Source organism: Macaca mulatta, chromosome 8 (assembly GCF_049350105.2).
Source record: "Macaca mulatta isolate MMU2019108-1 chromosome 8, T2T-MMU8v2.0, whole genome shotgun sequence".
NCBI classification, from domain to species: Eukaryota; Metazoa; Chordata; class Mammalia; order Primates; family Cercopithecidae; genus Macaca; species Macaca mulatta.
In genome coordinates this window covers 32,463,319-32,478,427 of record NC_133413.1, presented here as the reverse complement: position 1 = coordinate 32,478,427, position 15,109 = coordinate 32,463,319, and the positions used below count along the sequence as shown (strand labels likewise).

Below are 15,109 nucleotides of genomic sequence, written 5' to 3'. Positions count from 1 at the left end.
TTGGGTTTTTTGTTTTGTTTTGTTTTGTTTTGTTTTTGAGACAGGGTCTCGCTCTGTCACCCAGGCTGGAGTGCAGTGGCACAGTCACAGCTCACTGCAACCTCCACCTCCCAGGTTTAAGTGATTCTCCTGCCTCAGCTGGGAATACAGGCACCTGCCACCATGCCCAGCTAATTTTTGTATTTTGTTTTGGTAGAGATGGGGTTCCACCATGTTAGCAGGCTGGTCTTGAACTCCTGGCCTCAAGCGATCTGCCCACCTCAGCCTCCCAAAGTGCTAGGATTACAGGGGTGAGCCACCGTGCCCGGCCTCTATCTTTCATTTTTAAAATTATTTTTCTTGACATAAGGTCTTGCTGTGTTGCCCAGGCTGTAGTGCAGTTCCACGATCATTGCTCACTGCAGTCTCCAACTCCTGGGCTTAAGCGATCCTCCCACCTAGCTTCCTGAGCAGCTGGGACTACAGGTGCATGCCACCATGCCTGGCTAATTAAAAAAAAAAAAAAATTGTAGAGATGGAGTCTCGCTGTGTTGCCCAGGCTGTTCTCAAACTCCTGAGCTCAAGTGATCCTGTGGTCTCGGCCTCCCAAAGTGTTGGGATTACAGGTGTGAGCCACCATGCCCAGCCTAGAATCTAATTTTAAATCATACCCTTTGAATTTTGTAGATAGAATTACAAAGTGCTTTATTCCTCAAGCAATCACTTGAATTTCAGGCAGAATTTTCCTAGAGAATTAGCCTTTTAAAAATGATCTTCCCTTACCCCACACAGCCTCACCTTTTCAGTATAGACCACATCAAATAAAATTGTGAATGTAAAAATGCTGGGCTGATGGTGGAGGCTACCATCATAACCATCTTAGGACCTTCAGTAGACTATTTATTTTCTCCACTCTCCCAGCCCAAGTCTTACCTCCCTTCATTCCACTTAAGAATATATAGGGATCCCAGGCACAGTGGCTCACGTCTGTAATCCCAGCACTTGCAAGGCCAAGGCAGGAGGAGAATCAGTTGAGGCCATGAGTTAGAGACCAGCCTGGGCAACATAACAAGACGCCATCTCTATGAAAAGTTTAAAAATTAGCCAGATGAGGTAGCACGTGCCTGTTGTCCCAGCTACCCAGGAGGCTGAAGTGGGAGGAGAGCCTGTGCCCAGGAAGCTGATCTTGCCACTGCACTCCAGGCTGGGCAACAGAGCAAGACCCTGTCTCTTAAAGAAAAATAAATAAATACATAAATATATGTTTTATTTATATATCTATTTATTTATATTTTATTTATATATAAATATATTTTTATATTATATTTTATTTATATATAAATATGTATTTATGTATTTATATTTTATTTATATACAAATACGTATTTATATTTTATTTATATAAATATGTATTTGTATATTTGTTTTAATTAAATATATATTCTTATATGTATATTTTATTTATAAATATATATTTTTATATATACATATGTGCATATTTATTTTATATATATACACATATATATATATATCCAGGGAGAGGCACTAATTGTGCAGTTTGGAAAAGTTTCCTAGTGATGCAGTAATGGCCCATTTTCAAAGCACTGTGCTTAGATTTACCACTTAAAATGTTATTACAGGGCCGGGCACCGTGACTCATGCCTGTAATCCTAGCGCTTTGGGAGGCCGAGGTGGGTGGATCATGAGGTCAGGAGATCGAGATCATCCTGGCTAACACAGTGAAATCCCGTCTCTACTAAAAACATAGAAAATTAGCCGGGCGTGGTGGCGGGCGCCTGTAGTCCCAGCTACTCGGGAGGCTGAGCAGGAGAATGGCACGAAACCGGTAGGCAGAGCTTGCAGTGAGCCAAGACCGCGCCACTGCACTCCAGCCTGGGCAACAGAGCGAGACTCCGTCTCAAAAAAAAAAAAAAAAAAATTGTTATTACAGTTTTCCAGAAGTACACTTTAAAATACTTGTTTTTAAAGTGAGGCATTACAATGGTGTCATGAGCTGACATTCCCAACCTCTGACTAGAAGATTTGGATCAACCCAGGGAACAGGCTTGATTTAAGGGAGTTCTGGTGTTGGTGGTCTTTGCGTAAAAGTGTATGTCTATGTTCGTATGTGGGATTCAGTGGGAATTTTCTTTAACGCTAAAAATTCTAGTTTCCTCAGTATTTGCTTTCCTTCTTCCCCTGTCCTCCCCCAGCCTCCACACACGTGTAACACATTTTATTTGCCAATAGGTCAAGGAGGTTAAAAAGACTTCATCAGGCTTGGAAGTCAGCATGGTTACTGCAGTTCCTGGTAGCCTACCGGTCATGACCATGATTCCAGATGTTGACTGCCTGCTCTGGGCCATTGGGCGGGACCCAAATTCCAAGGGTCTGAGTTTAGACAAACTGGTAAGCTGGCTTGGTCTACCCAAAACATTCGTGAATCTACTAGGAGCCCTATGGTTTTATTTTTCCCCCAGACACCCAAAACTTGGGTGGATTCCGTTGGATTCTTTTCTCTTTTTTCCATGTATTCAGCTTGTGATCAAATTTCATTGCTTCTTCCTTTGAAATTAGAAAAAAAAAAAGAGTTTTCTTTTATTTCCTTTTCCTTTCTTGTCTGGTTTTGTTTTTAGTTTTTGGTTTTTTTTTGTTTTGAGACAAGGTCTTGCTCTGTCACCCAGGCTGGAGTTCAGTGGTGTGATCAAAGCTCACCGCAGTCTCAACCTCCTGGGCTCAAGTGATCCAGCCACCGCAGCCTCTGGAGTAGGTGCGACTACATGTGTGCCATAATGCCCAGCTAATTTTTTTATTTTTTATGTTTTTTAGAGGTGAGGTTTCACCATGTTGCCCAGGCTGGTCTCCTCGGCTCAAGCGATTCGCCCATCTCAGCCTCCCAAAGTGCTGGGACTATAGGCATGTGCTGCCACATCTGGCCTTTTTCTTTTCTGTTTTCTTTTCTTTTTTTGAGACAGGGTCTTGCTTTGTCACCCAGGCTAGTGTACAGTGGCATGATCATAGCTCACTGCAGTCCTGAACTCTTGGGATTAACTGATCCTTCTGCCTCAGCATCCCAAGTAGCTGGAGCTACAGGAGTGTGCCACCACACCTGGCTAATTTTTAAGTTTTTTGTAGAGATGGAGTCTCACTATGTTGCCCAGGCTGCTCTTGAACTCCTGGCCTCAAGTGATCCTTCCACCCGGGCCTCCCAAAGTGCTGGAATTATAAACATGAGCCTCCATGCCCAGCCAGCCTGCCACCTCTAACCTAGTTTCCTACTGGCCTCCCTCTTACAGACTTCGTTTTCACTATGTGAATGTCTCTTTCAAGTCCTGTGCTGATCTCTTAGCGTCTACAGTAGGTAATCCAGATTGCTGGGTGGGTAACTGTCTTGTACATTGTACACAGGGATGGTAACAGATATGAAGCTGTCTCTCTTGGCTCTACCCACACTGTCTATATTTGTGGACAGTTGGCATTTTTACTTGTTCTTTTAAATGTTGAAGTAAAATCTAGAATGGGAGCTTGGGGTGTGGTTCCCAGAGTTTGACCCGAATTTGAACCTTAGTTCTTGCGACATAACAGTTGCATGGCTTTGAGCAAGCAGCTTAATTTCTCTGCCTCAAGTGCTTCATATTCACAATGGGAATGAAAAAAGTCCTTGCCTCACTGGGTTATAGAGCAGAGTAAATGAAAAAGCGCATGCAAAGCAATTTATAACTGAGACCCTAGCTTACATTATGAACACAATGAGTGTTCACCTGCTGTTGATAATGATGATGATTTTTCTGATATGCTATACTACTCTATTAGTAATAATAGAATATTTTATGTTTGAGGTGCATATATTTATTTTGTTTTGTTTTGTTTTTTGGGGGGGGGACAGAGTTTTGCTGTGTTGCCGAAGCTGAAGTACAGTGTTGTGATCTCAGCTGACTGCAACCTCCGCCTCCTGGGTTCTAGCAATTCACCTACCTCAGCCTCCCAAGTAGCTGGGATTACAGGCGTGCACCGCCACTCCCATTGAAGTTTTGTATTTTTTTAGTAGAGACAGGGTTTCACCATGTTGGCCAGGCTGGTCTCGAACTCCTGACCTCAGATGATACGCCCACTGTGGCCTCGCAAGGTGCTGGGATTACAGGCGTAAGCCACTGCACCCGGCCTGAGTGTATGTATTTGATAGAGCTGCTTGAGCAGTGTATACCATTTTGATTTATGTTCTAATACTAAATTTCTGTTGTAATATGGATTCCTTTTTTGTTTCTATAAAAGGTCATTTTTCTGCATGTTAACTTAGAAAATATTCAGGGAGATGTTTTGATTGTAATCTTGTTCAATGACACTTAGTAAAACTAGTTTCCTATTTTCATATTAACAAAACTTGTCGGCCAGGCGTGGTGGCTCATGCCTGTAATCCCAGCTTTTTGGGAGGCTGACGCGGGTGGATCACCTGAGGTCAGGAGTTCGAGACCAGCCTGGGCAACACAGTGAAATGCCATCTCTACTAATAATATAAAAATTAGCCAGGCATGGTGATGCATGCCTGTAATCCCAGCTACTTGGGAGGCTGAGGCAGGAGAATCACTTGAACCCAGGAGGTGGAGGTTGCAGTGAGCTGAGATCACACCATTGTACTCCAGCCCTGGCGACAAAAGCAAAACTCCATCTCAAAAAAAAAAAGAAAAAGAAAAACCAAAAGAAAACAACAAAAAACTAGTCATTCCGCTTTTCACCTTTCAAGAGACATTTTGCCATTGTACAGATATAAGCACTGGTAGATCCAGTTTTCAACTAAATTTGCTAACTTTGTTTTGTTTTGTTTTGTTTTGTCACAGGGTCTTGCTCTGTCACCTAGGCTGGAGTACAGTGGTGCCATCGTGGCTCACTGCAGCCTTGCAGCATCAAACTCCTGGGTTCAAGTGATTCTTCTACCTTTGTCCACCACACCTGGCTAATTTTTTAAAAAAATTTTTGTAGACACAAGGTCTCGCTGTATTGCCCAGGCTAATTTTGAACTCCTGGGCTCAAGCGGTCCTCCCACCTCGGCTTCCCAAAGTGCTGGGATCACAAGCATGAACCGTTGCACCCAGCCTATATTTGCTAAATTTTTGAAGAATGGGGCCAAAAAAAAGGTTCAGTCTCATTTGACATTAAGATATATTTATATAATGCAAACTGAGTGATTACTATGTGCTAGGTCTTGTCAACATGTTAGTAATCTAATTTAATCTTGCTAGCAACCAGCAAGGTATAAGGAAGCCAGGAGCACAGAGATACTAGATAATTGACCGGGCTGTAAACTCTGTGGTGTAGGGAGAATGTCTGTATTGTCAGTGATGAAGTCAAAGTCTCATTTATAATAGAAGCTCAAATATTTGTTGATAAACAGGAGGTTATACAAGGTCTCATAGTTGCAGAGCTAGGATTTGAATTTTGGTCTGTCCGTACCAAAGGTTGTACTTTTTTTTTTTTTTTTTTTAGGCAGAGTCTCGTTCTGTTGCCCAGACTGGAGTGCAGTGGCGCCATCTCAGCTCACTGCAATCTCTGCCTCCTGGGTTCAAGTGATTCTCCTGCCTCAGCTTCCCAAGTAGCTGGGACTTCCCAAGTAGGGAAGTCCCACACCTGGCTAATTTTTTGTATTTTTAGTAGAGACAGGGTTTCACCATGTTGGCCAGGCTGGTCTCGAACTCCTGACCTCAGGTGATCTGCCTGCCTTGGCCTCCCAAAGTGCTAGGATTTACAGGCGTGAACCACTGCACCCGGTTGGTTGTACTCTTAAGCTCTATGGCTACTTACTTCCTACTTCTGCCATATCTCTACTGCTCACATGTGCTTAGGATTTGCAAAGCCACATGATAAGCATTATACATCTTCTTAAAGCAAAAATTTGACCTCATGTAGGGAAAGATTTTTGGTTAAGGGAGACATCAGTATGTGGTTTTTGTTTTGTTTTGTTTTTGCCTTTATTCTGAGAGTCTGGAAAAAACATCAGTATGTTTTAGAGTAAAATGCAAAAGTTGCTTGGATTTTTAAAGATAAAATGGTAAGCTTCATAGAGATGTGCTTTTGGCCCAGCATGGTGGCTCACACCTGTAATCCCAGTGCTTTGGTAGATCTAGGCGTGAGGCTCACTTGAGGCCAGAAGTTTGAGGTCAGCCTGGGAAACAGCAAGACCTATTCTATAAAAAAATGTTTAAAAGGCCAGGCGTGGTGGCTCACACCTGTAATCGCAGCACTCTGGGAGGTTGAGGCGGGTGGATCACGAGGTCAGGAGATCGAGACCATCCTGGCTAACATGGTGAAACCTTGTCTCTACTAAAAATGCAAAAAAAATTAGCCAGGCATGGTGGCAGGCATCTGTAGTCCCAGCTATTTGGGAGGCTGAGGCAGGGGAATGGCGTGAACCGGGGAGGCGGAGCTTGCAGTAAGCCGAGATCGTGCCACTGCACTCCGGCCCGGGCGACAGAGCGAGACTCCATCTCATAATTAATAAATAAATAAATGTTAAAAAATTATCCGGGTGGTGGCACATGCCTCTAGTCCTAGCTACTCGGGAGGCTAAGGCAGCAGGAGGACTGCTTAAGCCCAGGAGGTCAAGATTGCAATGAGCCATGATCACGCCACTGTACTGCAGCCTGGGTAACAGAGTGAGACCCTGTCTCTAAAAAAAACTAAATAAGCATACAAATATGCTTTTGGTGACTGCTTAAGTCAGTGTGCCTCAGGAGCAGTGCTTCCATGGGACAAGTTGAAAAGCTGGACTCCAGAGGGATTCCAAGTGGCACACCTGATAGTTGAGTGATTCCTCTTCATGTCTACCTGGCCAGTTGAATTGTACATTGCAATGTCAAATCCCATTAAAACGCCTCAGAAGTGGATAAAATACTACCTTGTCCGTTAAGGAAGATATGAAACTTGCCAACTTTTTTTTCTAATTTTTAAGTTTTTAATAGAGGCAGGATCTCACTATGTTGCCCAAGCTGATCTCAAACTCCTGGGCTTAAGGGATCCTCCCTCCTCAGCTTCTCAAAGTGCTGGGATTACAGGTGTGGGCCCACTGTACCCAGCTTGAAACTTGCCAGCTTTAAATGCCTCCCATGTTGCAGCTGAGTCTCAGGGTTTCTTGGAGATTCTCGCTGCAGTTCCCATGTGAAATGAGGGAGGGAGATCCAGAGGTTTGATCTACCTTTTTTTGTAGGTGGGCCAAGCGTTTACATGATGTCTCTTTGTAATTATAGGGAATTCAAACCGATGACAAGGGTCATATCATAGTAGATGAATTCCAGAATACCAACGTGAAAGGCATCTATGCAGTGGGGGATGTATGTGGAAAAGCTCTTCTCACTCCAGGTAAGGTCTCTTGCCTTCTTGGTGAGGGAGGGTCTGTGTGTTACCTGATCCATCCAGCTCTTCACTGTCAAATCTGCCGTCTGCTTAAGCAAAGTTAAAAGGATGAGTGTCTTTACGTTGTCAAAATGGTACAATGTGTTGAAATAGATATTGGTTGGATACCTGACATTATCTGAATAAAAGACTTAAAATGCTTAGCAGAGACTGAAATTTTCATGCAGACAATATGATGACCCTTTGCGGAACTCTCTTAAGTTAGGAGCAGACTTGTGCTTGGTGGCAGTGGAAGGAAGTGGCATTTGGAAGAAGTAATTTAGATTGGCTTTTTTTTTTTGGAGACAGAGTCTCACTCTGTTACCCAGGCTGGAGTGCAGTGGCGTGATCATGGGCTCACTGCAGTTTCAACTTTCCTGGGCTCAGGTGATCCTCCCACCTCAGACTCCCAAGTAGCTGGGATCACAGGTGCATTTTTTGTAGAGGATTTTACCATGTTGTCTTGAACCCCTGGGCTTAAGCAGTCCGCCTGCCTCAGCCTCCCAGAATGTTAGGATTATAGGCATGAGCCACCACACACAGCCTAGATTGTCATTCTTGTATGACTGGTCTTGATGCAACCAAGACTGATTTCCTTCTCTCCCGCATCCCATACCTCAACCCGCTTCCTAAGCACCATTTCAAGCTCTGTCCTGTCTCTATCCATTAATGATGCCACTTGATCTACTATTAATCTGTACCCTTCTGGAACCTCATCAGTGATTCCAGTACGTCCCAGGGCCTTATATCAGGATATGAAACCTATGCCAGTCACACACTCAAACCCTTTTAGTTCCTTTAGAAAGTTCTTGCTCTTGGCTGGGTGTGGTGGCTCCCAGCACTTTGGGAGGTTGAAGGAGGAGGATCGCCTGAGTCTAGTAGTTTGAGACCAGGCTGGGCAACATAGTGAGATGTTGTCTCTATTAAAAAAAATAAAGATTTGGCTGGGCACGGTGGCTCACGCCTGTAATCTCAGCACTTTGTGAGGCCAAGGCAGGCGGATCACAAGGTCAAGAGATCGAGACCATCCTGGCCAACATGGTGAAACTTCATTTCTATTAAAAATACAAAAATTAGCTGGGCGTGGTGGCTCAAGCCTGTAGTCCCAGCTACTCAGGAGGCTGAGGCACGAGAATTGCTTCAACCTGGGAGGCAGAGGTTGCAGTGAGCCGAGATGGTGCACTGCTCTCCAGCCTGGCAACAGAGCGAGACTCCGTCTAAAAACAACAACAACAACAATAATAATAATAGTAATAATAAAGATTCTAGGCACAGTGGCTCACGCTTGTAATCCCAGCACTTTGGGAGTACAGTGGCACAATCTCAGCTCACTGGAACCTCTGCCTCCCGGTTGAAGTGATTCTCCTGTCTCAGCTTCCCAAGTAGCTGGGACTACAGGCACACACCACCACACCTGGCTAATTTTTATATTTCTAATAGCAACGGGGTTTCACCATGTTGGCCAGGCTGGTTTGGAATTCCTGACCTCAGCCCTGCAAAATGCTGGGATTACGGGCATGAGCCACTGCACCCAGCCAAGAATAAACTTTTAAGTGGAAAAAAAAAAAATTACTGTTGCCGGGTGCAGTGGCTCACACCTGTAATCCCAGCACTTTAAGAGGCCAAGGTGGGCGGATCACCTGAGGTCGGGAGTTCAAGACCAGCCTGCCTAACACGGTGAAACCCCGTCTCTACTAAAAATACAAGATTAGCCGGGCGTGGTGGTGCATGCCTGTAATCCCAGCTACTTGGGAGGCTAAGGCAGGAGAATCGCTTGAACCTGGGAGGTGGAGGTTGTGGTGAGCCGAGATCACGCCATTGCACTCCAGCCTGGGCAACAAGAGCAAAACTCTGTCTCAAACAAAACAAAACAAAACAAAACTAATTACTGTCAAGTTAATACGGTTATAAAATAGAACTAAAGATGCTCAAAACTAATATAGTTTGTTCCATAAATATTGTATTGAAAAGCTAATATCTTAATTAAGTAGATTAACTGCCAGGTAAGTGAGAACTTGTGAATGTGTCTTTTGGGAGTGGGACCAGACAGGTTGAGCATCCCTTATCTGAAATGCTTGGGACCAGAAGTGTTTTCAATTTCAGATTTTGGAATATTTGCATATATATAATGAGATATTTTGCAGATGCGACCCAAGTCGAAACACGGAATTCATCTGTTTTACATACACCTTATACACATAGTCGGAAGGTAATTTTATACGATATTTTAAATAATTGTGTGCATGAGACATAATTTTGCATTTTTGACTGCAACCCTTCACATGAGGTCAGGTGTGGAATTTTCCATTTGTGGCATCACGGTGCTCAAACATTTTGGATTTTGGATTTTGAATTTCTGAATTAGGGATGCTCAACCTGTAATAGAATGTATAGAATTCTCATAAGCCAGTCATTTTGAGTTGTTTGCTGAGGCATGTATGTCTTCACTGTAGTCTAGATAGTGTAATGAACAATGGCATGAAACTGTCAAAACTAGGGCATTAAGCTAGATGGATAAATGGCTAGTGGAACAATTTAGCTATATTAAAATAGACAGTAAGATAAACACTGATTTTAAAATATCTCCATAGTTGCAATAGCTGCTGGCCGAAAACTTGCCCATCGACTTTTTGAACATAAGGAAGATTCCAAATTGGATTATAACAACATCCCAACTGTGGTCTTCAGCCACCCCCCTATTGGGACAGTGGGACTCACAGAAGGTAGGTATTTAAAAACTGAAGGTAATTTGTGGTTTCCTTCCTCTTTCCCCTGCCCCCAACTTTAAATTAGGTCGCTGTCAGCTGATAAAACCTATCTCAGTCCCAGATTACGTTGCTTTTTGGTTCCTCTCTTGTCATAGTTCCAGTTTTTTCACCTACTATTACTTCGAATGTACAGTATCTTTCCTTCACACCACCCTATCTCTTTCGTCTTTTTTTTCTAGCTTTTTTATTTGAACTAATTTTAAATTTAAAGGAAAGCTCTAAAAATAGTACAAAGGACTCCTCTCTAACCTTAATATTTTTGCTTTTTCATTTTTTCGCTCTACACACACACATCACACACACACAAATATATCTTTCCTAAGAACTGGCCCTTACGTAAACTGAGTATCATTTTCTTTTCTTTGTTTTTTTTGTTTTTTTTTTGAGACAAGCTCTCCCGCTGTCACCCAGGCTGGAGTGCATTGGCATGACCTCGGCTCACTGCAACCTCTGCCTCTGGGCGCAAGCAATTCTTCTGCCTCAGCCTCCCAAATAGCTGGGACTGCCAGACCTGCACCACCACCATGCCTGGCTAATTTTTTGTAGAGACAGGGTTTCACTGTGTTGCCCAGGCTGTTCTCAATCTCCTAGGCTCAAGCGATCTGCCTGCCTCCATCTCTCAAAGTGCAGGGATTACCAGCACAAACCACTGTGCCCGGCCTTTCTTTTCATCTAGAGGCAAAATTCCTCAGCCTTTCTTTTGTCTTACATGACACTGACATTTATTTTGTAGAATGTCTGTCATTTTGGTGTGGTTTGATATTTCCTCGTGGTTTGATTCAGGTTATGTTATTTCTGGCCATCTCCCTCTTTGATAGTTCAGTGTAATTGTTTAGTTTTCTGATAGATGCTTTTTTTTAATGTGCATTGTAGATGAGGCCATTCATAAATATGGAGAAGAAAATGTGAAGATCTATTCAACCAGCTTTACCCCGATGTATCACGCAGTTACCAAAAGGAAAACAAAATGTGTGATGAAAATGGTCTGTGCTAACAAGGAAGAAAAGGTAAGGAAAAATCCAGCAAACTAAATAGTGCTCTGCAAAATGGACAGGGATGGCAGTATTTTGCAGGGGTGGAAAATACTGGGAGACCAAGCCGGTAAACCTTCTGATTCAACTGGGCAGGCCCACTTTGATCTGTCTTATATGTATTTTGGGGTTCTTCATAATATTTCATCGAGAAGGAGGTTCCACGCCTTTTAAAAAATAAGGATGATGCTGGGCATGGTGGCTCACACCTGTAATCTCAGCACGCTGGGAGGCTGAGGCGGGTGGATCACCTGAGGTCAGGAGTTCGAGACTAGCCTGACCAACGTGGTGAAACCCCATCTCTACTAAAAATAGAAAAATTAGCCTGGCATGGTGGTAGGCACCTGTAATCCCAGGTACTCGGGAGGCTGAGGCAGGAGAATCACTTGAACCTGGGAGGCAGAGGTTGCAGTGAGCCAAGATCATGCCACTGCACTCCAGCCTGGGCAACAAAGTGAGACTCCATCTCAAAGCAAAAAAAAAAACAAAAAACAAAGAAGAGGAGAGGCCAGGCGCTGTGGTTCATGCCTATAATCCTAACACTTTGGGAGGCCGAGGTAGGCGGATTGCCTGAGCTCAGGAGTTTGAGACTAGCCTGGGCAACATGGTGAACCCCTGTCTCTACTAAAAATACAAAAATTAGCTGGGCATGGTGGTGCCATGAACATTCCTCAGTAGCCTGTGATTTCTGGATATTGAATCATGAAGGCTCCTTCTTAGTTATTTCTTCATACCAGTTATCATTCATTCAGTTGACAAACATTATGAGTCCATTCTTCTCAAGACTAAGAACTGCGATATGGAGAGGAATAATATGAAGAGCCGGCCATCACCAGAGGCTCTTTATAGGTTCAATTAAGATCAATTAAGATCATAATATCGGTCAGACAACGTGACTCATGCCTGTAATCCCAGCACTTTGGGAGGTGAGGTGGGTGGATCACTTGAGCCTGGGAGTTCAAGACCAGCCTGGCCAACATGGTGAAACCCCATCTCTGGTAAAATTACAAAATGAGCTGGGTGTGGTGGTGCGTGCCTGTAATCCCAGCTACTCGGGAGGCTGAGGCAGGAGAAGCATTTGAACCCAGGAGGTGGAGGTTGCAGTGAGCCGAGATCATGCCATTGCACTCCAACCTGGGCAACAAGAGCGAAACTCTGTCTCAAAAAAAAAAAAAGAAAAAGAAGATGTTTCTCTTTTTTTCCCAGGTGGTTGGGATCCATATGCAGGGACTTGGATGTGATGAAATGCTGCAAGGTTTTGCCGTTGCAGTGAAGATGGGAGCAACGAAGGCGGACTTTGACAACACAGTCGCCATTCACCCTACCTCTTCAGAAGAGCTAGTCACACTTCGTTGAGAACCCTGAGACGCGTGTGGCTGGCAGCGGGACCCATAGATCTTCTGAAATGAAACAAATAATCACACTGACTTACTGTTTCAGTTTTATGTATTTCTTTATTTTAATCAGGATCTTCTGATAGTGGAAATTTTTAGTACATAGTAGAACTTATTTATGGAGTTAGAGATTTGTAATGTTATCCAGGATTGATTTTCATTTGATCACATCTCACAATAATTAATATTTTCAAGTTTTTTTTTTTATTAACAGCTCTGTGCTAGTTTTTTTTTTTTTTCTGTTTTAGCCTCATCCCAAATATAAAACTTTGTGAAGTACAATTAACTTAATGTACTTGAATGAACAGAACTTGCTATTTTTTTTTTTTTTTTTTTTTGAGACAGAGTTTTGTTCTCATTGCCCAGGCTGGAGTGTAGTGGCACTACCTCGGCTCACCACAACCTCTGCCTCCCAGGTTCAAGCAATTCTCTTGCCTCAGCCTCCCAAATAGCTGGGATTACAGGCGTGTACCACCACACCTGACTAATTTTGTATTTTTAGTAGAGATGGGGTTTCTCCATGTTGGTCAGGCTGGTCTCGAACTCTTGGCCTCAGGTGATCTGCCCGCCTCAGCCTCCTGAGGTACTGGGATTACAGGCATGAGCCACTGTGCCGGCCTGCTAATTTTCATAGAAGTTGATGGCAATTCTTCACGTGTAAACAATACCAGTGCACAGAACCTTTATATATTTTTTGAAACCAGTACTGTGCTCTTCATATAACAAAGCTGCCTCAAGGATGTGACCTTTTTCTAAAGGTATGTAATGTGAGAAGCCGGCCTGCCTTATTTTCTTTTTTCTTTTTAATCATTAAAAATGGTTTGTGGCCAGGCCCAGTGGCTCAGGCCTATAATTCTAGCACTTTGGGAGGCCAAGGCAGGAGGATCACTTGAGCCCACTTGTTTGAGGCCAGCATGCACAGCATAGCAAGACTGCATCTCTACAGAAAGTAAAAAAAATTACCCGAGTGTGGTGGTGTGCACCTGTAGTCCCTGCTACTTGGGAGGCTGAGGTGAGAGGATCACTTGAGCTTGGGTGAGGTGAGGCTACAGTGAGTCCTAATCATGCCACTGCACTCAATCTTGGACAACAGAGCAAGACCCTGTCTCAAAAAAAAAAAAAGTATGCATTATTTTTATGAGATGAAGTGCATCAAACTTGGGAAAGATTTGAGGAGGCTGGGACCCTCCTGGGAAAACCCACCTTGAAAACAGATACGAGAGATTTAGAAGTGATTCCTACTTTCAGAAGGAGGTGGATTCAAATACTTCAAAAGTCCCTTCCTCTGCTCAGTGTTTATAGTTCAATGAATAATTTCAGTATTTGTATGTGTTCTTGTCATTCTATTTTTTCTGAACATCTTCCAAAAATTTGAAAATAAAATGAACAGCTTTTTCTTCTTATAAAATTTGTTACCATGAGCTTTAACTGGTACACAGGAAACTGGTTCATTTTCTAAGGATATTTCACATTGGAGAATTGGTTGCCTGTGCTTACGGGGGTGAAAAGAGAGTTCTCGTATAAAAATAAAGATCAGAAGTATAAACGTAACATTTAGCAGATTAATGGTTGAGTTGGAAGAAAAGCCTAGAAATCATTTAGGTCTTTAACACTTTATTTCTATTAGGTTTTACCGGCTAGTTCAATTTTTCCATGATTTTCATTAGTCATCCAGTGTTACTGAATTCTTTTTTTTTTTTTTTTTTTGAGACAGGGTCTCCCTTTGTCGCCCAGCTGGAGTGTAGTGGTGCGATCTCAGGTCACTGCAGCCTCCGTCTCCCAGGTTCTAGCAGTTCTCCTGCATCAGCCTACTGAGTAGCTGGGACTACAGGCGCATGCCACCACACCCAGCTAATTTTTGTATTTTTAGTAGAGATGGGGTTTCACCATGTTGGCCAGGCTGGTCTTCATCTGTTGACCTCGTGATCGGCCCGCCTTGGCCTCCCAAAGTGCTGCGATTACAGGCGTGAGCCACCACGCCGGGCCCACTGAATTCTTTGCTGTGTGTTCTGTTAAGCTTTTACTGATTGTCCTTCTGGTTAGTGATGGCCAGTTACTGCACTGACTTTTTTTTTTTTTTTTTTTTTTTGAGACCAAGCCTGGCTCTGTTGCCCAGGCTGGAGTGCAGTGGCATCATCTTGGCTCACTGCAGCCTCTGCCTCCCAGGTTCAAGTGATTCTCCTGCCTCAGCCTCCCAAGTAGCTGGGACTACAGGCACACACCACCACACCTGGCTGATTTTTGTACCGTTAGTAGAGATGGGGTTTCACCATGTTGGCCAGGCTGGTCTTAAACTCCTGACCTTAGGTGATCTGCCCACCTCAGCCTCCCAAAGTGCTGGGATTACAGGCATGAACCACCGCGCCCAGCCTATTTATCTTGATTAAATAACACTGGTATCTAGCAGTACCCTAGGCACTGTGGAGATACAAACATGACTTTCCAAAGGGTTTGCCTTTCAATTAATTGCAGTAGTTTACAGTTGTTAGCGTGACCCACCACATCCAGCCTGCACTGACTTCTTAAGTAGGCCCAATGTCAATGAAAGAAAAAT

The 15,109-nt window shown here is 43.5% G+C and overlaps 1 protein-coding gene across 2 annotated transcripts in view; it reads left to right on the top strand.

The window, feature by feature from the left end:
* The window catches only part of GSR (glutathione-disulfide reductase), a 57,763-nt gene extending 43,800 nt beyond the window's left edge, over window positions 1-13,963 (top strand). For both annotated transcript variants that reach the window (XM_077943389.1, XM_028852536.2), the window contains exons 9-13: window positions 2,230-2,388; window positions 7,218-7,329; window positions 9,954-10,085; window positions 11,004-11,137; window positions 12,368-13,963. In XM_077943389.1, the coding sequence (XP_077799515.1) occupies window positions 2,230-2,388; window positions 7,218-7,329; window positions 9,954-10,085; window positions 11,004-11,137; window positions 12,368-12,517 (687 nt within the window). In that variant the 3' untranslated portion in view covers window positions 12,518-13,963. The remainder of the gene's footprint in view (window positions 1-2,229; window positions 2,389-7,217; window positions 7,330-9,953; window positions 10,086-11,003; window positions 11,138-12,367) is intronic.
* Window positions 13,964-15,109: the final 1,146 nt, after the last annotated feature.